This window comes from Salvelinus fontinalis, chromosome 3, assembly GCF_029448725.1.
Source record: "Salvelinus fontinalis isolate EN_2023a chromosome 3, ASM2944872v1, whole genome shotgun sequence".
NCBI classification, from domain to species: domain Eukaryota; kingdom Metazoa; phylum Chordata; class Actinopteri; order Salmoniformes; family Salmonidae; genus Salvelinus; species Salvelinus fontinalis.
The window spans coordinates 32,086,021-32,111,354 of record NC_074667.1 but is presented as its reverse complement, the minus strand read 5'-3'; the positions used below and the strand labels follow the sequence as shown (position 1 = coordinate 32,111,354).

Sequence of the window (25,334 nt, the reverse complement as noted above, 5' to 3'; positions counted from 1 at the left end):
CCTCACTAATGCTCTTGTGGCTGAATGGAAGCAAGTCCCTTCAGCAATGTTTCAATATCTAGTGGAAAGCCTTCCCAGAAGAGTGGAGGCTTTTATAGGCGCAAATGGGGGACTAACTCCATTTTAATGCCCATGATTTTGTAATGAGATGTTCGAAGAGCAGGTCTCCACATACTTTTGGTCATATAGTGTATTATGCATTTGGCCAGTGGTTCTCAAAACTCTCCTCGGGTACCCCCAGACATTTCACAACTTTGTTGTAGCCCTGAACTATCTCATCGGATGTACCTAAAGGGCTTGATGAGCAGTTGAATAAGGTGTGCTAGCTTTGAATATGTCAAAAACATGGAACGCTATGGATCATCGAGAAGAGGTTTGAGAACCACTGCATTAGGCTACACCACACTTGGTAAAACTGCCTATCTAGGTTAATGAACAAAAAAATAGAACTATATGACTAGAGCACTAAGGTAAACTAAAAACGTTAAATATTGTTCATATGATTTATATGTTGGTATATTTTATTTGTATTAGTTCAAAAAGATGGTTCTGCACAGAGGCCACTTCTATTCGGCCTAAATCGGTGACTGGATTCTGCTTTGTTAAACAACAACTGTAGGCAAGAAACCTCCAAAATCACTCTTCAATCTGTTGAATCTTATATAAAATGTCTCATGTGCTTGATTAACCTAATTAATTGTTGCTGGCAATCAACACTCCTAATAGCCTGTTAGTTGTTATGGTGATCGAGATGTGTAAATGATCATGTAAATATTATTCTAAGGGAAAAATCTAACTCACTGAGTTTTAATTTAGCCTACATAACAAATTGAATGACATTTCTTTCCACATCCCATTAATAACCTCGGCAGCCAGTATGTCGCGCGCTTGAGAAATTATTCCAATCCAGATGGCGCACCTATCCTATCTGTCCTCCAATAAAGCATGGAACCATTCTGAAATCTGTGAAATGTTCCGTTCGTAATCGAGGACAGTCCATGAGTACACTGCTGCTGTACAGACTGTTCCCGGTAGTTGCGCTGAGCTGCGCGAGCTGCGGCGGCGCTCGGCACAGAACTGGTTAAAGGGTCAGGGTGTCTACTAGAACACTGTGTCCTCACCAGAGCGCAGCTACAGTACAGCCGGAACATTGTGTTACTTTGTGGCCACTTTCCAAGACCTGCCCTTAATTTGTACACTAAATGCCCCCCCCCCCTCCCCTCAACCCCCAGTTCCCTCCACCTTCTTCACGGTGTCATTTCAATTCTCTTCTCCATGTGGCTCAAACTCTCGTGTTGATCGTCACTAGTGCCGGGGGGTTTCGACTGTAAAAAACTGCCGACAGAACATTAAGTACTCTGGTTGGTTATGAGAGGGCGGGTTTGAAATCACCGTGCTTACGTGCGTTGCAGAGCCAGTGTAGTGATACACCGGCTGAAGTTATAGCACACGAGCAACAGAAGAAGAGAACATTAAAATTATAAATAGGTAAGTTACAGTTTTAGCCTATTTCTTATTATTTTATCGAAAAAGTGTAATTGGTTTGATTTATTGGGCATATTTTAACCAGCATCACCGAGTAGGAATCGAGTTACATTGTATCCAATTGTACCCGGTTAGACATGAAGGTGCCTCAGAATAAATAGATAAAAAATTCATACAAGTTTTCATTTTATATACTTATGATTCAGCCTATTTGTCTTATTTAGAATCAGTGTTCAACTCTATTAAGTTGTGTTCTAGGCTTATTTTCCAGATACATGTGGATATCATGCTTACTTCTATTCCTCTACTTATCACTTGTCAATGTTTTTATTGAGAGTGGATTGAATTTACATCCATTGAAGGTTTTAATCAAATGCTATTATAAAGGATAACTCTTTATAATTTTCGGTTCTTTCTTTTGCACTCTCTCTTACACACATGCACAAACAGTTAGAAACACAAAGACACACACACACACACACACACACACACACACACACACACACACACACACACACACACACACACACACACACACACACACACACACACACACACACACACACACACACTGTGAATAATGTATCTAATGTCTTACTCTCAATTCATATTTTCAATTTCATTAAAGGTAAATCAAATTGACCTAAAATGAAAACGTAGCCCCATGTCTTCTTATTACAGGTAATTAAGAAATTGCAATTAACGTTTATGTTACATTTATTCAACGTGTATCTCCAGAACCATTGGCGGTGCAGTGAGTGAATCATAGCATATAGGTGTGACTCTCCTTTGAAAAAAACAAACATGCTTTTATACATTTCTTTTTTCAGTCTCGTTATTAACTGGAAGACTGAGCAGAAGAGATATGAACTAGAACACTGTTAGAAATACATGTGTCAGTCATTTCCTTTGCGCCACAATACATGTATACAATTACAGGTTGCATGTTGGAAGGCAACCAAGGCATTTATTGCAGCACGTGTTCAAGGCTTGTTATGTGTGGGGGTTTACGTGGACATACAGTACCCTCAGTATTATCAGACCAAGGTTTCCTCCCAAGGTCTGCTTGGCCACATAATGGTTTACTGCATTTCAGCCTTCCTATCTATCTGCCAATGTTGTGGGGGCAGGTAGGTTTGTTCTGTGGTAGAGTACATGGCATTGGGTACATGTCTTTAGTATTTTATGGTGGTAAAGCTGGCAGTCAGAGGGAGGACTTGGCCCATATTCATAAAGTCTCAGAGTATGAGTACTGACCTAGGATTAGGTGCCACCAACCTGTCCATTTAATTGTATTCATTATTAAGGGTAAACTAATCCTTTATCAGCACTTCTACTCCTAGACGTTCTATGATTAAGGGGCCAAGAGTGGTATGGTACGGATAGATGTGACGACGTGACCCTGTGGAAATAAATCAGAGAGAGAGTGTTGGAGAGAGAGAGTCTGAGAGAGAAAAAGAGAGCATTTCCAAGAAATGGCATCCAGCGATCGCCCTGAATGAAACGAGTCCAGACAGTATTGACTTAGCAGCACAGATACCTCTTACCTCGGGTCATATAATGCCCATGTCATTACATATCAGACTCCATTCCCTGCTTCTAGATGAAAGCGTATTCTGCTGCTACCTGGCTTTCTTTCCAACCAAGGTGCTTAATAAAAGGATCAAATTGGAAATGTGTAAATTTCAGCAAGTCTTGGAGGACAATGGAAGTTGACTTGTAAAATAAGTGCGTATAATTAAAACCAACACTATTCTTATTGTGTCCTATTAAATCAGAGAAATTCAACTAAAACCGTTAGGAAAGGCCTTCTAAAGACCCAAGGTTTCCATAGTAAACCCTGATGAGGGCTATATTTCCAATTCATTTTGTTTTAATAGTAAATGTTTTTTCTTGTCAACTTCCTTTGTCCTCCAATATTTGATGAATATTTTTCACTTAACTCCTTCTTTGAACCATGGCAGACAGTGTCCCTCTCCCCAGGACCGACAATGTCTACTTAGCCTATGTTAGACAATATCCACTATGACAGAAAATGTCCTGTTCTTGTAGACAATGTCCTGTTCTTTCAGACAGTATCCCACTCTGTAACCACGTCGGTCTTTGTCACCCAGGACAGCCAGACAGTGTGTCCAGTTTGTCTACCGCTGCTCTTTATATGTGGATTAGCGTGAAGCATTGACTTGTGATAAAGTGCTTTGAGGCACAATGTGTATCTGTGAAGTGACTGTGCTGCTGGAGCTCTCAGGACTGAATGTTCTCGGCTTTGTTATGTTCCGTCCCTGCATTTCTCCACAGGGTCTCTGAGTTCCACGGTCCCTCTGACTAAGAGACACGCGCTGCTGGCTCTACCACAGCTGTAACTTATATGGATAATTCTATACCCAGATGGTTTACATTTCTTCATCATAAAGATGAAGTTAAAGACACATGCACAAGCATTCTGAATGACTGGTGATTGGATGAAATACTGTGGTACATAATCACTAACAGTAACGTTACACATTCAGTTATTAGACTATTTTTTTTTTACAGAGTACTTCTAATATTTAGAATTTTGACTTTCCCCCCTCCAAAGTCAGATTGGACATTTCAGCAATAATTGTAAAAAATTATATATTTTTTTTCTGCGTCAGTCCCAGCATTTCCCCAATTAAAAAATTATGTAATGTGCGTTAGTCTCTATTTGTGTTGAGGGGAGCCTACTTGGGTATTGCCATCCGAAGCAGATGCTGTGTTCTGACTGAGTAGGTTTCAGATTGGTGAACACCATCAGATTGTGCCAGGAACTCAGAACAGAAGGAACATCGTGTTCCCCCCCACACACTCTACACACATACACACACACACACACTCTGCGCAGACACACACAGTCTTACAAACACACTGCACAGACATACACACATAGACGGACACACACACACCCCAGATGGACACACACATACACACGCACACACACGCACACACACTACTGCGTAGATGAACACAGACAGAGATGGACAGAGGCAGACACAGACACAGAGGTGGACAGAGACAGAGTCCGACAGACCGACACACTGGCACACATAGGCATACATGCATTCCACCGCACAGAGCCACTCATATTTTAGGTACAATTCACAATTATTTTACTAGATCATTAAATCAACTCATTATTCTTACATGTTATTGGTGTGTATGTGTGTGTGTGTTAATACATTTGGCCCTGTCAATGTGAAAGCTATAACGTTACAGTTCCCAGAACATGATGTTCCGTTCCAACTTTTCTTAGAAGTGATGTCCATTCCATATTAAGAAATGCCCCAGTCCCAGAAAAGAATGATAATTTTAAGCTTTATTACTATGGTTATTGCTGTTTCCGTTAACAATAGCAAGTGATTACACACTACTTATATCATTTTGACGTATGTGAGAACAAATGCGAGATTCTTACATACAGTCCATTCGGAAAGTATTCCAACCGCTTGACTTTTTCCACATTTTGTTACTTTATATCCTTATTCTAAAATGGATTAAATTGTTTCCCCCCCTCATCAATCTACACACAATACCCTATAATGATGTTTGCAAATTTATTACAAATAAAAAATGGAAATATCACATTTACTTAAGTATTCAGACCCTTTACTCAGTACTTTGCTGAAGCACCTTTGGCAGCGACTACATCCCCGTTTCTTCTTGGGTATGGCACTACAAGCTTGGCACACCTTTATTTGGGGAGTTTCTCCCATTCTTCTCTGCAGATCCTCTCAAGCTCTGTGAGGTTGGATGGGAAGTGCCGCTGCACAGTTATTTTCAGGTCTCTCCAGAGATGTTTGATCGGGTTCAAGTCTGGGCTCTGGCTGGGCCACTCAAGGAAATTCAGAGACTTGTCCTGAAGCAACTCCTGCGTTGTCTTGGCTGTGTGCTTAGGGTTGTTGTCCTGTTGGAAGGTGAACCTTCGCCCCAGTCTGAGGTCCTGAGCGCTGTGGAGCAGGATCTCTCGGTACTTTTCTCTGTTCATCTTACTCTCAATCTTGAATAGTTTCTCAGTCCATGCCGCTGAAAAACATCCCCATAACATGATGATGCTGCCACCATCATTGTAGGGATGGTGTCAGGTTTCCTCCAGATGTGACACTTGGCATTCAGGCCAAAGACTTCAATCTTGGTTTCATCAGACCAGAGAATCTTGTTTCTCATGGTCTGAGAGTCCTTTAGGTGCCTTTTTGGCAACCAAGAGGGTTGTCATGTCCCTTTACTGAGGAGTGGCTTCCATCTGGCCACTCTACCATAAAGGCCTGGTTGGTGGAGTGCTGCAGAGATGGTTGTCCTTCTGGAAAGTTCTCCCATCTCCACAGAGGAACTCTGGAGCTCTGTCAGAGTGACCATCGAGTTCTTGGTTACTTCCCTGACCAAGGCCCTGCTCCCCAGATTTCTCAGTTTGGCCTGGTGGCCAGCTCTAGGAAGAGTCTTGGTGGTTCCAAACTTCTTCCATTTAACAATGATGGAGGAACTGCATTCTTGGGGACCTTCAATGCTGTAGAGATGTTTTGCTACCCTTCCCCAGATTTGTGCCTCGACACAATCCTGTCTTGTAGCTCTACAGACAATTCCTTTGACCTCATGGCTTGGTTTTTGCTCTGACGTGCCCTGTCAACTGTGGGACCTTATATAGACAGGTGTGTGCCTTTCCAAATCATGGCCAACAAATTGAATTTACCACAGGTTGACTCCAATCAAGTTGTATAAACATCTCAAGGATGATCTATGGAAACAGGATGCACCTGAGCTCAATTTCGAATCTCGTAGCAAAGGGTCTAAATTCTTATGTAAATAAGGCATTTCTGTTTTAAATTTTTAATACATTTGAAAATATTTCTAAAAACCTGTTTTTACTTTGTCATTGTGGGGTATTGTGTGTAGATTGATGAGGATTTTTATTTTATTGAATACATTTTAGAATAAGGCTGTAACGTAACAAAATGTGGAAAAAGGGAAGGGGTCTGAATACTTTCTGAATGCACTGTAGACCTAAATGAAGCATCAAATCTGTTTGTGTGATGTGTGTGTGTGTGTGCATGCGTGCGTGCGTGCGTGCGTGCGTGCGTGCGTGCGTGTGTGTGTGTGTGTGTGTGTGTGTGTGTGTGTGTGTGTGAGCGAGAGAGGGAATATGTGTGTGTATGAGAGAGAGTGAGAGAGTATGTGTGTGTATATGAGAGAGATGGAGTGAGAGAGTATATGTGTGTATATGAGAGAGATGGAGTGAGAGAGTATATGTGGTTGTATGAGAGAAATGGAGTGAGAGAGCATATGTGGTTGTATGAGAGAGATGGAGTGAGAGAGTATATGTGTGGTTGTATGAGAGAGATGGAGTGAGAGAGTATATGTGTGTATATGAGAGAGATGGAGTGAGAGAGTATATGTGTGTATATGAGAGAGATGGAGTGAGAGAGTATATGTGGTTGTATGAGAGAGATGGAGTGAGAGAGTATATGTGTGGTTGTATGAGAGAGATGGAGTGAGAGAGTATATGTGTGTATATGAGAGAGATGGAGTGAGAGAGTATATGTGGTTGTATGAGAGAGATGGAGTGAGAGAGTATATGTGTGGTTGTATGAGAGAGATGGAGTGAGAGAGTATATGTGTGTATATGAGAGAGATGGAGTGAGAGAGTATATGTGGTTGTATGAGAGAGATGGAGTGAGAGAGTATATGTGTGGTTGTATGAGAGAGATGGAGTGAGAGAGTATATGTGTGTGTGTATGAGAGAGATGGAGTGAGAGAGTATATGTGTGGTTGTATGAGAGAGATGGAGTGAGAGAGTATATGTGGGTGTATGAGAGAGATGGAGTGAGAGAGTATGTGTGTGTGTATGAGAGAGAGAGAGTGTTTGTGTTTGCGCGCCCACAGGCACTTCTGTACATTATGAACAATAGCACCAGTACACAGTTAGGTACTCTCCATCAGAAAGAGGAAGAGATGAAGCTGAATGAAACATGAAATGTGAGAGCGAGGGGTAAAGAAAGACGCAGAGATGTATCAGGGGAGGCGATGAAGGGGTAGAGTGGTGGAAGAGATGTAAGGAGGGAAGACGGAGCACAATGATTCATAGTAATGATTAATAATAGTAATGATTAATAGCCAATTAATTTAGTTTATCATGTTTGGCATGGATTGTCTAGACCAGCAGTGATGCAGGTCACTTGGTATCTAGGGGGCCAACAGATCAACTGTGTCAGCTGCTACATTTACAAATATTGAAGGGTTTGGGCCAAAGGTTTATATATACACTATGACTGACAGGGGGTGCTGTTTTGAAGCCACCGTGCCTCCATTTTGGCACTCACCCACCATTGTAAAAAATATTTTGGAAGCTATAGAAAAACATTTATTATCGTCTACACTTGCCACGTTTATTCTATTACATACACCTTCATAAATACTTTGAATTAGATTATATGAATTAAGCATGAATATACAGTATATATATCAAATCAAAGTTTATTTGTCACGTGCGCCGAATACAACACTTTACACCTTACAGTGAAATGCTTACTTACAGGCTCTAACCAATATTGCAAAAAAGGTATTAGGTGAACAATAGGTAGGTAAAGAAATAAAACAACAGTAAAACGACAGGCTATATACAGTAGCGAGGCTATAAAAGTAGCGAGGCTACATACAGACACTGGTTAGTCAGGCTGATTGAGGTAGTATGTACATGTAGATATGGTTAAAGTGACTATGCATATATGATGAACAGAGAGTAGCAGTAGCGTAAAAGAGGGGTTGGCGGGTGGGACACAATGCAGATAGCCTGGTTAGCCAATGTGCGGGAGCGCACCTATATATATATATATTTTTTTTTTTTAAACCCTTAAAGAGGAAGTTACAGTGCCTTCAGAAAGTATACATACACCTTGACTTATTCCATATTTTGTTGATTTACAGCCTTATTTCAAAATTGATTAAATAGATATTTTCTCTCTCACCAATCGACACACACCCTTTCCTTTTTTATTAATTTCAAAAATGTTCATTATGGGGTGTTGTGTGACACAAAATCTCAATTAAATACATTTTTAATTCAGGCTTTAACACAACAAAATGTGGAAAAGTAAAGGAAGGCATTATACTATATCCATTTTTTTACTTAGCAATTCATTGATTCTTGAAAAAAATAGCTAAGAAATGCCCCATGAGCTTTTTTCAACTGTCAAACCCCATGGGAAACCAAAATATTATCATTTTACTTCAATGTAAGCAAAGTAAATGTAAACATACACTATATAGCCTCAAAATATGGTTAAAACTATCATTTTAATTTCATGGATAATCAGACCTTACATCCATAGCTCTGTCTATGAATTTGAGAGTGGTTACATTTCTCCAGCCCCGTCCCTCAACTTTTTACCAAAACAGGGGTGGGGAGAAGTTTTGTTATTGTTTTTACTGCTGATTGCCACTATAAAGTATAATTTTTGGAAAGTACTAATGTTACTGTCCAAACTACACTTAAAAACATGTAATTTTGTCCCTAAAACATTGAATTTAAATACTGTAGAATTCCATTCATTCCCATAGAGGACTACTTCTTCTGGGGAGTGCCAAAATGGCCAACCAGTGGCTTCAAAGATTCTCTTTTGCCAATACATTGCATCAGCAATCCAGGGTTTATATATATAATTGGTTAGGGCCAAGGGGAAAGTGTAGGGAGAGAATTGGTATCAGCTGTGTGTGTGACTTCACTGTGGATGTCTGTGGAGGGCCACTCGTAGTCAGTCAAATATGTACTGTTATAGCCTATATGACAAAGGGGTTGTTCCACCTCAAAAAGCACAAGAAAGAGGACTTCGACACCCACCATCTCAGATTGTTCTGAAATCGTTTATGTAGTTAGTAACAGATACAATTGGCATTCCTGAAACATTATTTTGTTGAAATATAATTTGAACTGAGAAATTAAGCTAATTGATTGCACCCAAGTTGGGCAGATAATATTCAGAGACTATTCAATAAATATAGTGTGAAAGTACCAGGTTTTGACCACTAGATGCTACTATTCTGGCTATACAGCCACACTCTTATCCATTTTGCTGGTATCTTGTGTTTACACACAATTTCACAATTTCCTTTGCAACTTTGGGTAGAAAACCAATAGCTCATTATGAAAATTAATTGTGTGGTCATCTTCACAATTCAAGCCAGTCCTCCATGAAAGCAATTCAGTGTGTCCTTATAGTAGCTTCAACCCAACTCTCCTTGAATAATCCAACAAGTGTGTAACGGCAGTCTAAGTCGTCCTCCTCCTCGGACGAGGAGAGGCGAGAAGGATCGGAGGACCAATGTACAGCGTGGTAAGTTTCCATGATTTAATAACATGAAAACAATATACAATTACAAAATAACAAAACAAACTAACCGTCACAGTCCCGTGTGGCACAAACACTGACACAGAAAACAACCACCCACAAAATCCCAACACAAAACAAGCCACCTATATATGATTCTCAATCTGGGACAACGATTGACAGCTGCCTCTGATTGAGAACCATATTAGGCTGAACACAGAAACAGACAAACTAGACACACAACATAGAATGCCCACCCAGCTCACGTCCTGACCAACACTAAAACAAGCAAAACACATAAGCACTATGGTCAGGACGTGACAAAGTGGCCGCTCTCTGAGAGGGCTATCCCTATGCAATTCTTATATGAAGACTTTTCCTACAAGCCCAAACCTTTGATGTAGAAATGGGCTAGGGACTAAAATGTTGTGACAACCCTAATCAAATAATGAATTGCATGGCTGTCATGTTTTCAATAAAATTATCAGGAAACAGATTTATATGTATTGTGAAAGTGACATTTACCATTAAACTCAATGCAACCCAATATCATTACAATCGCAAAACAGTATACATTGTGTGTTTGGGACTTTTACCACTGAAGACCATTAGAGACCATAACAATGAAACTAGTATAACTGCTGTAGCCTAATGGTTTGCTTGTTCACCAGGAATGGTCTAACAGTAACTAATACAGACCTTTTATGAAGGGAATAAACCACTGACAAAGGCCCCGTTTCCTGGATAAAGATTAAGCGTAAAAGAAGGACAGACTTATTTGCTTTCATGGAGGACTGGCTTGATTTGTGAGGATGACACACAAAATATATTTTCATCATGAGCCAAACAAAAGAGACCAGCGAAATAGTGGCGGGTTTTTTACAATTTTTGGGGATTCCTTATGTCTTAAGGCGTCAGCATGTTTCAGTACGGCTGGTGCCTAGGCGTACCCGTCTAGCCGAACCGAACGAGTGCGCTTGCATACTCCCTTAAAAGACCTTCCCGGCAATAGTACTGTTTGTCCATTAGTACTGCAATAGTACTGTTTGTCCATTTTGAGAGGAAGTAGCCAGTATACACTTCCTCAAAATAGTCAGAATTAATCTAAGATAACTCTGAAATCTGTCATTCATTTTGATGTTTTTGTCGGGGAGATCTTAGTCGTGCAATTTTACATTTATCGAAGATGTTTGGTGCAGTATTTCTCAATGAAAAAATTTGACAGCAAAGACATTATTGAAGAAGGACAGACTGTTCACCAATCACCGACAAAGAGGCGTGACTTTAGCTCCGAACTCTGGCTTGCCTCCTGAAAAAATGTTGTGTGTCCGAATTGCCCCAAAAACCCTCACCGAAGTCCAAAACGAACAAAAACGTCACAGAATTTTGTCATAATGTGCCCGAACTGCCCAAAAAACCCTCACCAAAGTCCAAAACGAACAAAAACATCACAAAATGTCATCATAATATATGCACAAACTCTTCCGAACTCTTTCGGCTGGGATGAATGTGGACGCCTTTACTTATTGGTAGGAAGAGGTTTGGTCCAAATCGGATGATAGGTACTATATTTATTGAATATTATCTGAATCCTATAAATTAAAATGGGACATTTGGGTACAATCAATTAGCTGAATTTCTCAGATATAAAATGTAATTTCAACAAAATAATGTTTTAGGAATGCCAAGCTTACCTGTTTCTAACTACAGAAACAATTTCAGAACAATCAGAGATGGTGGGTGTCATGGCATTCTGTAATGACATTGAATGACTCAAAGTCCACTTGGGATGTTTGATTTGTTAGCTTACAATGGGCTATTTGTATTCATTGAGCAAGAGAAGTCAACAGCAAAAAGGTTTCATGAATGAATTAGCTAAGCATCAAGGTTATGTTGATGGTTTAAATCTGTTTCACGTTTGTTTAACAGTATGTTGCAAGTTCTTCAATTAGCTGTTAGATATTTTAGATAAGTGTTGGGCTAGCATTATGTTTTCTTATTTTTTGTTCTGTGTTCTGAGGTATGGTGAAATGATGACATTACAAACTGTGCAGAAATAAGTGTTACAGTAACTCTACTGTGCTTGTTTCATCGTGTTCCTCAGTCCGCTTCAATTGAAGACATTTTTAAGAAAATGTTTCTGCCTTGATTTGAAATAGCCTACACCATCTGATATTAGATCCCTTCATAGTTTTCACATTTTGACAATTTTATTCAACGTAAGATTGTTGTCTATCCCATAAAATGTCATAATATGTCAATACAGATTATTCAATAAACAATGACTCGATAATTGTATTCAATAAATCATATATTTATAATTGATTTAAAATGGGTCAATAGGGCATAATACCCAACGTCACAGAAAACACTGAAGCTTAATAGCGTCAACGTTATATCTTAAAAGTTAGTCCATAGTTCACAGCCAGGCTAAAGCTAAAAACAGATAAAGACATTCCAAAATCAACATTGACACAGTAAAGGTTAAAATGGCAAATATGAAAGCAACACAGCATATGGAGGACCTGAGATTTCTATAACACACTTTTAATACCTCAGCGTTCTTTAGATAGCAGACACATAGCGTCATGGCGGGCGGATCTCAAGTCTGGAGTTGATGAATGATGATGACTTTAACCCTGATTGTGACTACGACAATTTTCTCATGTCCTAAGGCATGGTACCAGGCCCTAAGCTCATTGCCCGAACGGGATAAAGTACATTTTTATCTTATCTTAACTTGTGAAAAGATGCAACAGGTGGTGGTAACAGAATATTCATTAAGATTGCTACTGGCTTTTCAACAAATTCTTAGTTGGTTGTCATGCAAATTGTCACCCATTCATTAAATATTTGTTGTCATTTGTAACTTGGACATCGCTTTCAGAGGAGGTACATAACTTGAACAGATCCAGGTGACTTTATTTACAAACTACTGCCATTTGTGCGCATACACTTCTTGTTCTGGAACGGGGAGGATGGGGGTGGAGAGAATGCCAAGAGTGTGCAAAGCTGTCAACAGGGCAAAAGGTGGCTACTTTGAAGAATCGTAAATATAAGATATATTTTAATTTGTTTAACACCTTTTTGGTTACTACGTGATTCCATATGTGTTATTTCATAGTTTTACAATGTAGAAAATAGTAACAATAAAGAAAAACCCTTGAATATGTAGGTGTGTCCAAACTTTTGACTGATACTGTATACTTTCATACATTTTTTAAACTTGTACCGTTGGACCTTCAGAAGAGTCTTGTGAGGCCTGTGGCCGTCCTAGAACAAAAAGCCATCGTGTTTGTGACACATCGTGTGTGGCATTTTCAGTCATTAAATGTGATAAGTTTGTATCACAGTTAGTTAGGTCAGACCTACATCCACTGCACACACGACACTAGTATTATGGTATGAATTCAAATGTGTTTAAATGATGTACTGTTGTTTGCGAGGTAAAGGCTGCTATAGAAAGACATCAGGATAATATTATAATGGGCTCATCACCAGAAAGCTCTTCAACAGTTACCCAACAACGATGGTGCAGCATGTCTCACAAAGAGTGGCGGCACTGTTGCTCCAACAGATCTCATATTTCACGGTCCAGTTTTTTTCAGAATGAAGAAGAAACACTTTTTAAAAAATTTGACCATGGGGAAAAAAAACTATCTACTGCGTATAAAGGTTACCACATTGCAGTTTTGGTTGAATTGAAACCTTCGACATTGTCAAAAGTGAATGTGAGCGTAGTATACTGCTATGAACCAGCATGTTTACTGGAGTCTTGACATTAATATGATGGTATGACTGTAGCAAATTCCCAGAGTTACCATAATATACTGTGGGCTGGGAGAAGGTTGGCCATTGAGGTATATGAGGATATTATTTCTGTAGCTCATCATCAGAAAGCTTGTTTGGCTCTTCAACCGTCTCCCAATAATGTACTGTGCTGCAAGTCTCAAAATAAGTAACGGCACAGAGTTTACCGGTACTCTCCGTTAGTCAGCACCTCTACATACACTGCGTCAGCTCATGCATTTGATCAGAATGAAGAAGAAATAGAGTTGAGAGGTTAGAAGCGTAATTCCCTGACTCACAGAATGTCAGAGATATAGCATAGCTAACACATTTACCTACTTAAAGCATATGCGTATAATTGATTACAGTTTAATTGACATTCAGGTGGTTCTGGAAGGCCTTTTTTTAAGGGGGGCTTTGTGTGTTGGTGGGGTTTTGTGAGTCTGTTATTACTTTGGTGCACATCCCAGTTTTAAATGTGTGTGTGACTCTTTTGTGCAGGGTTAGAGTAGCATGCCCAGATGCAGATATGACCACAGATAAGGACCAGTCCATGGATGACCAGTCTCCTGCTGTGGTCTTTGCTGCCAAAGGCATCGACGTCACTCCTAGCAAAGACGAGGGAGTTCTCAAGGTAGGCTTCAACCTCATTCCCAACCTCCTCTGTGAGGGACAAACTCTGTCTTAACATACAGCAACCTGGTCTCAGAGCATTTTGTATTATTCTGTATGTAAACCGAGACACTCCCTTTAGTATATGTTACATTTCATATGGTATGTATTAATTTGTGGATGTGCATTATCCATTTCTTATGATATGTTACGAATTTGCAAAACATACTATATGTTACGAATTTGCAAAACATACTATATGTTACGAATTTGCAAAACGTACAATATGTTATTAATTTTCAAAAACGTATGATATGTTGCTAATTCCAATTTGTTGTAGCTAATGCTGGGTGGTTAGGTGGCTAATGCTAACGTTATCTAGCTGGCTAAGATGGCTAGGCTAGGGGTTAGGGTTAAGGGTTAGGATTAAGGTTAGGGTTAAGGTTAAGAGTTAGGTTAAAAGATTAAGGTTAGGGGAAGGGTTAGTTATCTTGCTAAGTAGTTGCAAAGTAGCTAAAAAGTAGCAAGTAGTTGAAAAGTTGCTAATTAGCTAAAATGCTAAAGTTGTCCGTGATGAGATTCCAACACGCAACCTTTGGGTTGCTAAACGTTCACCGTTATACACCTTCTCACCCACCTTCTCATCCACCTCCTTTCGTTTTTGCCTTTAACCATACCAAACGTAACATATCCTACTCATTTGAGTGTTTCAGATGTACTATTACTATGTTACGTCTAGTCTATGAGACCAAGCTCCATACAGGAGTGCAGCTCACCTTATTACATGAAGCACACACACAAAGTCTTCCCTGTCACAGTAATCAGAGAGACTTCAGAGAAACGCAGCCTTCATAATTCTGCCACCAGAACCAAGAGTGTTCCTTTGGATTGAGCACATCCTCGGTGTTACCTCTAAAACAGAGCACTGCAAGAAATGCCTAACTGTTAGGATGAAAAATAATAATAGGGGTACATGAAAAAGAAATATGTGACACGAAGAAACCATCATCACTGTCTAGCTAGAGAAACAAGTACTAGCATGCTGAGTTGAGATTATCTCAGGGCTGACATTTGTTCTTTATACAGGTGGTGAAAAACCAGGGAGAGGATGGGGACAGACCCATGATTGGGGACAAGGTAGCAGTACACTACACTGGCAAACTAATCAATGGGAAGAAGTTTGACTCCAGTATGGAACGCAAAAAACCCTTCACCTTCAGCCTGGGAAAGGGTATGTCCGAGTCTGAGACTGCCTCTTACTGCGGTACTCGTTTCTAAACATCTCAGATACCTTTTCAGCTGAAGAAGATCTGTCGTCAGGACATACAGATGTACATATTGTACATATAGCTTCTATATTATACTTACATTTTTGACATCTGTATGTATGGAAGAAAGAACTCATCTAACTCATCCGCCCTTTGTATCGCCCATATGTCACTGCATATGTAGCCTACATCTGTTTGTCATGTCTCTAATTTTGTATCCCTCCACAGGTCAGGTGATTAAGGGCTTGGATATCGGTGTGTCCTCTATGCAGAGAGGAGAGGTGTGCATGCTCCTCTGTAAACCAGCATATGCCTATGGGTCAGCTGGATGCCCGCCCAAAATACCTCCCAACGCCATGTTACAGTTTGAGGTAGGTAAAGCTTAGTGGTTGCCAAGGGGATGATGGTATATAGGCCTTCCTCTGCACGTAACAAGTTTCCCCTTTATATTCTGACTGTGCATTGTCCTAGATTCTCTCTCGGCATTGTGAACAGAACACATAACACTGTCTCTGTCATCATTTTCATCATTCTGGAATCTTTCGGTTACCATTGTGTAAAAGTGTGCCACTGCTGCTAGTGTTGCTATGGCAACACATGGATGTGACGTGGCGTTTTATTCTGTTCTTACGTGTTTCTTCACTTCCTGTAGGTGGAGCTGCTGAGCTTCCAAGGCGAGGTGCTGACGGACGACGGCGGCATCACAAGGAGGATAAAGGTCAAAGGGGAGGGCTATAATAACCCCAACGACGGATCAACAGTATACGGTAAGCTGGACATGCTCTCTCTCTATCACATTCACTGTGATCTAATTGACTGTGATCTTGGTGATCAACATGTTAATTGATTTTGGTACAAAGGCTTTGTCTCACATTAACCAGGTTTCCATCCAACCTTTTTATTTGAGTAAAGTGCATGTTGGATATTTTTTTTTACGACAGGCCTGATTGAAACAGCAAAAAACTTTCCAAATGTCAACAAAACAAATTACCCTAGACAAAGTGAGCTCTTTTTGTGTCGGTAAAATACATTATGCGAGAAATGGTGGTATTATTATAACCATCATATCACAAAGTAAACTTGGAGTCAAGCAATGATACGCTATGTGGTCCTCTCACTACAACTCGGGAAAGCATACAGTTTCATTTATTAGGCTACAGATAAAATAAGTTCCGATGAACTTCACAAGGTGGTGAAAGTGCACGGTGATAAGCTTGACGCTCCTTTCCAATAGAGGCTCCTATACAATAAATATCGAGGGTCTTATTCTGGTGACATGATGATCAAGGTTTGGCTGCTGTTTGACAAATAAAAAGAATCTCGCTATTTTGTTCATAATAACGTCAGCATGTAGGCTAGCCTACCCACACTGTATATCTGCCAGCTGTTGGGTAGAGCACACGTACCAAGACCAGAGTGGGCATATTCGCTACATAACCGCAATTTATTTGGTGACAAAACCTGAGTTGAAAATGTGATAGAAACCCATTTAACTTGTATTTTTTATTCAGTGCATGGGAATTTAATCACCAAAGTTATTTTTATGTGCACTACTTCATCACCGACAACCGTTAGATTAGAAGGAAACGCATATCTGATGGGAAAATGCACATTGTATTTATGCAGATTTTGGGCATATTCACATGAAAATATGTCACCAATTGGATGGAAACCTAGCTAGTGACTGTGATCAGATTGATTGTGATCAAAATGTTTACAGATTTTTATACAGTCTCAAACAAGACAAAAAAACTTTTTGAACACTCAAACTAAACATGTTAAACAATCTAAACTATATTGTTCTATCTGAACAGTCCATTCCCATTAAGTAAAATATAATAATATTAATATTTACCATTCAAAAAAGTATCTTATTTTCCAATTTCCTCCTGTATCCCACAGTACACCTGGAGGGTCGCTGTGAAGAGCGTCTGTTTGACTCCAGGGATGTGCAATTCGTGGTGGGCGAGTCAGAGGACATGGGCGTTCCTCTGGGTGTAGACAGGGCCATGGAGAAGATGCAGAAAGGAGAATGCTGCATGCTGTACTTAAAACCCAAGTAAGAGCTTCTACTCTACTCTACTCTACTCCCTATCGCTAGTGATGACTCTACTCTACTCCCTATCGCTAGTGATGACTCTACTCTATTCCTTATCGCTAGTGATGACTCTACTCTACTCCTTATCGCTAGTGATGACTCTACTCTACTCCTTATCGCTAGTGATGACTCTACTCTACTCCTTATCGCCAGTGATGATTCTACTCTACTCCTTATCGCTAGTGATGACTCTACTCTACTCCCTATCGCTAGTGATGACTCTACTCTACTCCTTATCGCTAGTGATGACTCTACTCCTTATCGCTAGTGTTGACTCTACTCCTTATCGGTAGTGATGACTCTACTCTACTCCTTATCGCTAGTGATGACTCTACTCTACTCCCTATCGCTAGTGATGACTCTACTCTACTCCTTATCGCTAGTGATGACTCTACTCCTTATCGCTAGTGTTGACTCTACTCTACTCCTTATCGGTAGTGATGACTCTACTCTACTCCTTATCGCTAGTGATGACTCTACTCTACTCCTTATCGATAGTGATGGGAAAACAAGGATTTCTGAAGGCTTCCACTTTTACCAAATTGTTCCAAAAAACGGTTAATTACTCATAGCTTCATTATTTGTTCACAATGCACATTAGTGACATTTGCTGGTCAACAATAAATAGCAGCTTATCTGATTATCAGATAGACTTTTTCGTTCTCCACTGGTTTTATCAAACTCTGTGGCGCAGTTTTACGTTTTTGGCATCAGTAGCCTAAAGTTGGAATTCATGCTTCCCTTTTTTGCCTTCAAGTTTAATACAGTATATATATTTAAAAAAATGAATTTATGGCTTTCATTAGGATGCTTAAGACAGAAGCTTATACTATACTAAATATAATTACAATTATAACTAAATACAATTATTTGAACAACAGTGCAGTAAGTGTGGTTTCAGTTTTGCCTTCATCAGGATTCGACCTCACCCTCACATCCCTGAATGTTCCCTACTCTACCCGCCAACACCTCGATCACACCAACAGTGTTGTGGGGGCAAAATGGTAGGCAGTATCATCTGGATATGTGTGCAACAAAAGTTCAACATTCACCTTCTGATACCATTTCTGTCAAGCCGTTAACGTATATAGTTTAACACATACAGTACGTTCGATAAATCCAACATATGCACCACACAGAACGTACTGCAACTGCCTCTGAAACGCAATGTTGCAAGGCAAACGCAGTGTTCCGTTGGAAATGAATGTACTTCTGGTGTACCAAAATGCAATGACACTGTCGGTGTGATCGAGGCGTAAGCTACCGGTCAGGTGAAACTATTTATACAAAATCCAAAATGTGTAAGTACTGTGTCCAGTAGAGATCGGTGTTTGAAGGCAGCTTGGAATCGAAGAAAGCACCGGAATCATTGTGAAATCAAGTGGGATCTCACCAATCACATGAACAGACAAAGCTTCGGATGTCATTGATACACGCATTGGCACACTGCTTCAAATTTTGCTGCTTTCGCCTCGATCACACCAATAGCGTCATTGCATTTTGGTACACCAGAAGTACATTCATTTCCAACGGAACCCTGGGTTTGCCTTGCAGCATTGCGTTGCAGAGGCAGTTGCAGTGCGTTCTGTGTGGTGCATATGTTGGATTTATTGAACGAATGAGTCAAACTGTATACGTCAACGGCTTCACAGAAAGGGTAGCGGAAGGTGAATGTTGAACTTTTGTTGCATACATATCCAGATGATGCTGAGTACCATTTTGCGCAATGACACTGGCGGTGTGATCGAGGTGTTAGCGATTTCGACGCATACCTCGAAACTCCGGTATCAAACTTACATCACTACCTATTGCTGAAGTGTCCCTGTTGCAACACAAAGTAGATACGCTCATACCAAAATAATGTTTTTGACTCATCCTATACTCATATTTTTCTTCCAGATAAAAAAATATATGAAACAAAAGACATCCAAAACCCCACCTCAAATTATATATCAAACAGAAAAAAATCTGCTAGTTCCTCATAGAGGATGATGTCATCATCCCGAGGACAAAGAACTAGCCAATCAGTGGTCTACTCATATGAATTATTTTGAATGACCAGTATATGCCCACACCATTACAACATAGAAAATATTTTTTTGTGATGGAAAACTATTTCACTCATATTTTAATTAATTATGGGTAATATTTCATAGAAATCTGGAAAAGTTACTTTAAATGGCCAATCTGCAGTTTCTACATACATTTCTGGACATAAATGATTGATATATACCCATTGGTTCTTGAAGAATATAACTTATAAATACCTCATGAGCTTAGTTCAACTGTCGTACCCCAAGAGAACTCCAATGTTTGTAAACAAACATTGCCTCAAAACATGGTTAAAACTATAATTTTGATATCATGGATGGTAAGACCTTGCGTCCATATCTATGGATTTGAGAGTGGTTACATTTATCCAGCCCCATCACTCAGCTTTTTACCAAAACAGGGTTAGGGAGGACGCTTTGTTATTGTTTCATCTGCTGATTGCTGCTTTAAACAAGCATCACTATACAAAAATCTTGACTTTATGTTTGCCTTTCATGAAACAGGTGTATGTCAGGACTAATCAGCCATACAATACTCTCTGTCTTGTTTTTTTGTAGGTATGGTTTTGGAAAAGAGGGTAGAGCACATTATAAGATTGGACCAAACTCAGACCTGGTGTATGAAGTGACTCTAAACAACTTTGAGAAGGTGAGTTCTACTTGCTGGATTAGATAGGGTAACAACAATGTGTTCCAGTATCCTGTTAGTGTCCCTGGAAGATACCAACAGATTGATTGTATTTGAGCTGGTGGAGTTTAGACAATGAGGGTCTCAGTTAGATATTGCATGACGGCAGAGTGACCCTGGAGAAAATAATGGGAAGAAACAGGCATCATCTCAATGAAGGTCATCCTCAAATCTCCTCCTCTGAAACATAACAATATGTTTTCTTTTCAAGGCCAAAGAATCCTGGGAGTTGGATCAGAAGGAGAAACTGAAATTGTCTGCTGCAGCCAAACAGAAAGGGACCCAATATTTCAAAGTATAGTGGGCCACCATCTCTTTCAGAAAATAGACAAAAATCTCAGGGCCATTGGATTCATCTGTGTCTGAATATTTCAGTAACTTGAACCAAACCCTGTGAACTTACAGAACTTGAACCCTGCAAACAAGTTCACAAGGACATGAAAAATTGCATTTTCTTTTTCTTTCAGAATCTTTCATTTATTTAACGATTTATTTAGACAAATAGCGACATTTTCATAGTGCAAAGGCATTGTACATTGTCAAAATTACCATAAACCTCATTATAACCTGGAAGAGTCATTTAATTAGAACATTTTCTTCAACAACGTGCATTATGAAGAGGTGACTTTTTATATATTGCTCAGATTACTAAAGTCTAGTTAAATAATCAACACCTCATACCGCACATTGTTGAAGAAAAGCTTCAAAATCACAACTGTGAGATTAAAATTAGGTTCACAGTTTTTTTGTACTTTGCACATCGCTTTTGAACTATGAAAATGTTGTCTAAAATCTATTTTGTATGCGAGACCTGCTAAACTTAGCCCATGCGTTGTCCCTGGTTGTAGGCGGGGCGTTACCTTCAAGCGGTGGTCCAGTACCAGCGCGTTGTGTCGTGGCTGGAGATGGAGTTTGGTGTGGGCAAGGAGGAGCAGCAGAAGCTCCAGGACTTCCTACTGGCTGCCCAGCTCAACCTGGCTATGTGCTACCTGAAGCTGAGAGAGTACGCACTGGTTGTGGAGAACTGCAACAAGGTACACTCTCACTGCATACCTGGCACCACGCATGAGAAACCCCACACACATATACACGTATACCATACTGAAGCCACATAGAGCATGCAGCTAACACCTGTTCATGGAATAGCATACAGTTGTTTTTGTCTATGACTTTTTGCTCTGGGTCACTGGGGTTGTATACATGTATTAATCTGTTTGACAAGCATTAAAATTACAATCACACATTTTCAACCATTCTGTAACTTTTTTTAAACGGCTTTATAAACGAACTTAAACAGCTTTATAAACTTATAAAGACCTTTATAAATCCTTGTAGGTACACCTCAATGTTACAAATATAGTTACCAATATAGTATCTATGTGTGTATCTTCCAGGTGATAGAGCTGGATGAGAAGAATGAGAAGGCTCTGTACCGGCGTGGGGAGGCTCGTCTCTTCCGTAACGAGTTCAGCCTGGCCATGTCTGACTTTAAACTGGTGCTGCAGGTCAACCCCTCCAACCGGGCGGCACGCGATCAAGTATCCATATGTCAACGCAATATCCGGGAACACCACGAAAAGGACAAGAAGATCTATGCCAACATGTTCCAGAAGTTCGCTGAGCGTGACGTCAAGGTCTGTATCAACGTCTTTCACAGTCTGGATGGGATCCATCCCAAATGGCAACCTATTCCCTATGTAGTGTACTACTTTTAAACAGAGCCCTATAGGCCCTGGTCAAAAGCAGTGCACTATATAGGGAATAGGGTGCCATTTGGGATGTAATCTGGATGTGTAATCAATTGTACAATCTGACCTGGTTCACTGTTCTGTCTGAGTAAGTGGATACATGTGATATCACACGTTTATCTATTTCAATCATCTCTGCTGTGCTGCTGACCTATTGTAGTCCATCGTTCATGGTTTAGAGATTCACGCTTACTGGTACTAGGCTGACACCTAGTGGTAGTATTGAGTGGCAACTTTATTTGAACTTTTTTTTATCAAATTCTCTCATTATAATATATGCCATTTAGCAGACACTTTTATCCAAGTGACACATGCATAATCATTTTTTTTATGTATGAGTGGTCCTGGGAATCAAACCCACTACCCTGGCGTGGCAAGAACCATGCTCTAGCAAATGAGCTACAAAGGACCACTCATTGATGCTTCCATTTTACTCCATAATCTATTATCAAGTTGTGTCTTCATTAACATAAACATTTATATTATACTAATTCATATTACAAAACAAAATGTAGGAAAAGTTATTTATTTTAGCACAATGGAAGAAATCTACACATGACTTCCATAAACATTCTTTACTCAAGTCTCTCTCCTTTGTATCTGTGTGCTCGAACAGGCAGGGAAGGGGAAGAGGAGGAGGGGGGAGGACAGTGGAGTGATGAACGAGAACCATCAAGTGGCCATTAAGAGACGACGCAGGAGTCAGGACCACGGCCAGGACTGTCCCTGATGCTCCAGAGAAGGTCTGGAGGAGGGCAAAGCCAGGGGGGCAGGTCTCCCCTTGCTACCCACACAGAGACCAGGGGTCTGAGGCAGGAACTGGGCGGGGCTGGATCACACCCCTTCACCCTGATCTCATCATCCCCTACCTACCCCTCCACCATGTGTGCTATATCCAGCATGACAGACAGGGGGCGTGAGTGGGGAAGGCTCCAAGCCAAACAGCAATCCTTCCTTCAGTCTATAACATGGAATCCTGTCCAGGTCTTGTCCTCAACCTCATGCGTTGCGCAATTCCTCCAAATGCACACCTCAATTTAACTCAGATCCACAGACTGCATTATGTTGATAATCCAATCAAAATGAATCACATAAGATAATACAATATAATATAATTTTGCTTGGCATTGCATTTTCCCATTTTGCACAAACAGATGAACAACAGGTATCATTGTATTTTGGTTGCTTTGATCTATTGGTTGGGATGTCTGGGGTTGCCTTACACCTTGTGCTTAAACTCACAATTGGAATCCTAAATATATATAACTTGACCATGTGGAACAGTGGTGCGACGCTGAGCCACTATAACAGACAAAACAGCTGGCATCATCGTCACCTAGTTGTCATGACACCCGCAGTCCCAAAAGACTAGTTATGTTTAGACAATGAGTCATACAGTATATTTGCACAGACAGTTTGGCTGAAGAACCTCCCACTCTTTACTCTTGAACATAGAGAATTAACAAGTACAGACTCATGGACCATTGCATGCTGCAGATGCTACATACTGTTATGTGTTTGCTACTCTCTTTGACTGTCCGGGAAGTCCAAAATCAAAGAAAGTCCATTAATGAAGCTTTAAGTCTCAGCTTTCCAAGCTGCTGTCCAGTCCTCTCTGACTTCAACATTTCATTCTCTCCTGGACAAATGTTTTTTTCCATCTACGCTGTTAGAATTTGGGTTATGTGACTGATGATAATTAGGGCATATAGATTCTAGTTGTGTAGTTCTCTTCCTCCCCAGTCCTGGAATGGGTGACTGTACTGTCTGACCTTTTAGTACACTTATTTCCCTCTACTAAAATGGTGTTAAATGATGGACAAGGATTCACTTCAATCTTCAGCAAAGATTGTAAAACCACCGATGTTGTCTTTTTAGGAAAAGTAACACTCAATGATTTAAGCCTTGGATAAAATCTGGGCTTTATATTTTTGGACATTTGCTTTTGCATTCGTTGGACATCAGGCCCTTGGGTGTCTTACTGATATTATCATTGTGAAACAAGAAAAGGCAGGCTTAAACTCTCACTATAAAAAGAAACCATTGAATCCTTGTGCGTATGCTTTTTTATTTAAAAAAAGAAATGTCTGTCTGTACCCAACACTGCTTTTGAAGGCTCACGAGTGGTGCAGTGGTCTAAGGCACTGCATTTCAGTGACAGCGGCATCACTACACATCCTGGTTCGATCCTGGGCTGTATCACAGCCGGCCATGATCGGGAGTCCCATAGGGTGGCCCACAATTGGCCCAGCGTCGTCCGGTTTAGGGGAGGGTTTTGTGATAGGTAGGCTGTCATTGTAAAATAAGAATTTGTTCTTAACTGACTTGCCTAGTTAAAAAAAATGTTTTTTTGTAATTGGAGGGTAGTTACCTATACCTACATTAATGCCACAGGGTAAGTGTAATGTGTAGTGTTGCCAGGATTAGATATCAGAGCATAAAAACCTTATCAAGAGTTTCTATGCTAATGATATCCATAATATTTGTTCATCAATGCTTTGGATACAAATGACTTTCCTTCAATTTGTACTGTTTTCTAGGGGAGCCAGCTATTAATGTTATTGGACTACACTGAGCGTAACGGAGTCTTAGAGTGTAATAATACTATATATCACGTACTGTACAGAGAAGCCTGCTGTAAGTGTTATTAACATGACACAGATGCTATTGAAACTGTGTATCATCCAACGATTAAGTAGTCAATCTATCTCTGGTAAATTTGCAAATTCAGGCATTAGAGATTACACTTTTAGTTTGCATTGACCTGCCCCCTACCCCAACTGTACTGTTAGTGATAAGTGTTCTTTGTCTACCACGGAACATTAGTGAAACGAGTGACTGGATCTCCATGGTGTTCAGTCAGAGGATCAAGATGATGTCCTTCTGTGTGTAAATATTTGAAGATAACATAACTTGAAAAGGAACAAAGAAAACCCCAGTCAAAAAGCCCCAATATCAATTGCCTGTCAAGAGAACTTGAAATTGTATTTTTTTACTCAGTTTTAAACCAAATGTTGTGTCTGTTAGGTAGTATCATGAGTCTAGTGTTGCTCTTTAGCAATATGTTTTTGTGGAACAAAAACCTATATTACTTGAGGTGTCAAACAAGGGGGACGAGGACACAAAGTGTATCTATGGAAATAAAAGCGAAGTCAGACACCATTTCAGTTGATGAGATAGTGTGTCGCTGTTGTAGGCTTAGTTGTATTATATATTCATTACAAGTCATATTTTTCCTGTTGTAACTCGTGTATTATTTTTT

General features: G+C 40.0%; 1 protein-coding gene across 1 annotated transcript; it reads left to right on the top strand.

Annotated features, from left to right (window-relative positions):
- The first annotated feature begins 1,234 nt into the window (after positions 1 to 1,234).
- LOC129844229 (peptidyl-prolyl cis-trans isomerase FKBP5-like) lies at positions 1,235 to 24,120 on the top strand. The gene is made up of 11 exons (XM_055912630.1): positions 1,235 to 1,488; positions 14,109 to 14,241; positions 15,306 to 15,450; positions 15,716 to 15,858; positions 16,140 to 16,254; positions 17,390 to 17,546; positions 20,195 to 20,285; positions 20,536 to 20,619; positions 21,173 to 21,358; positions 21,719 to 21,958; positions 22,689 to 24,120. The coding sequence occupies exons 2-11, from the start codon at positions 14,137 to 14,139 to the stop codon at positions 22,800 to 22,802; spliced, it is 1,380 nt and encodes a 459-aa protein (XP_055768605.1). The 5' UTR covers positions 1,235 to 1,488; positions 14,109 to 14,136; the 3' UTR covers positions 22,803 to 24,120.
- Positions 24,121 to 25,334: the final 1,214 nt, after the last annotated feature.

Bases quoted from the DNA above. Each gene is read 5' to 3' on its own strand.
- LOC129844229 (XM_055912630.1), top strand. From the start codon at position 14,137: ATGACCACAGATAAGGACCAGTCCATGGATGACCAGTCTCCTGCTGTG. The intron at 14,242-15,305 runs GTAGGCTTCAAC...TTCTTTATACAG, and splicing joins AAGACGAGGGAGTTCTCAAG to GTGGTGAAAAACCAGGGAGA. The intron at 21,359-21,718 runs GTACACTCTCAC...TGTATCTTCCAG, and splicing joins TTGTGGAGAACTGCAACAAG to GTGATAGAGCTGGATGAGAA.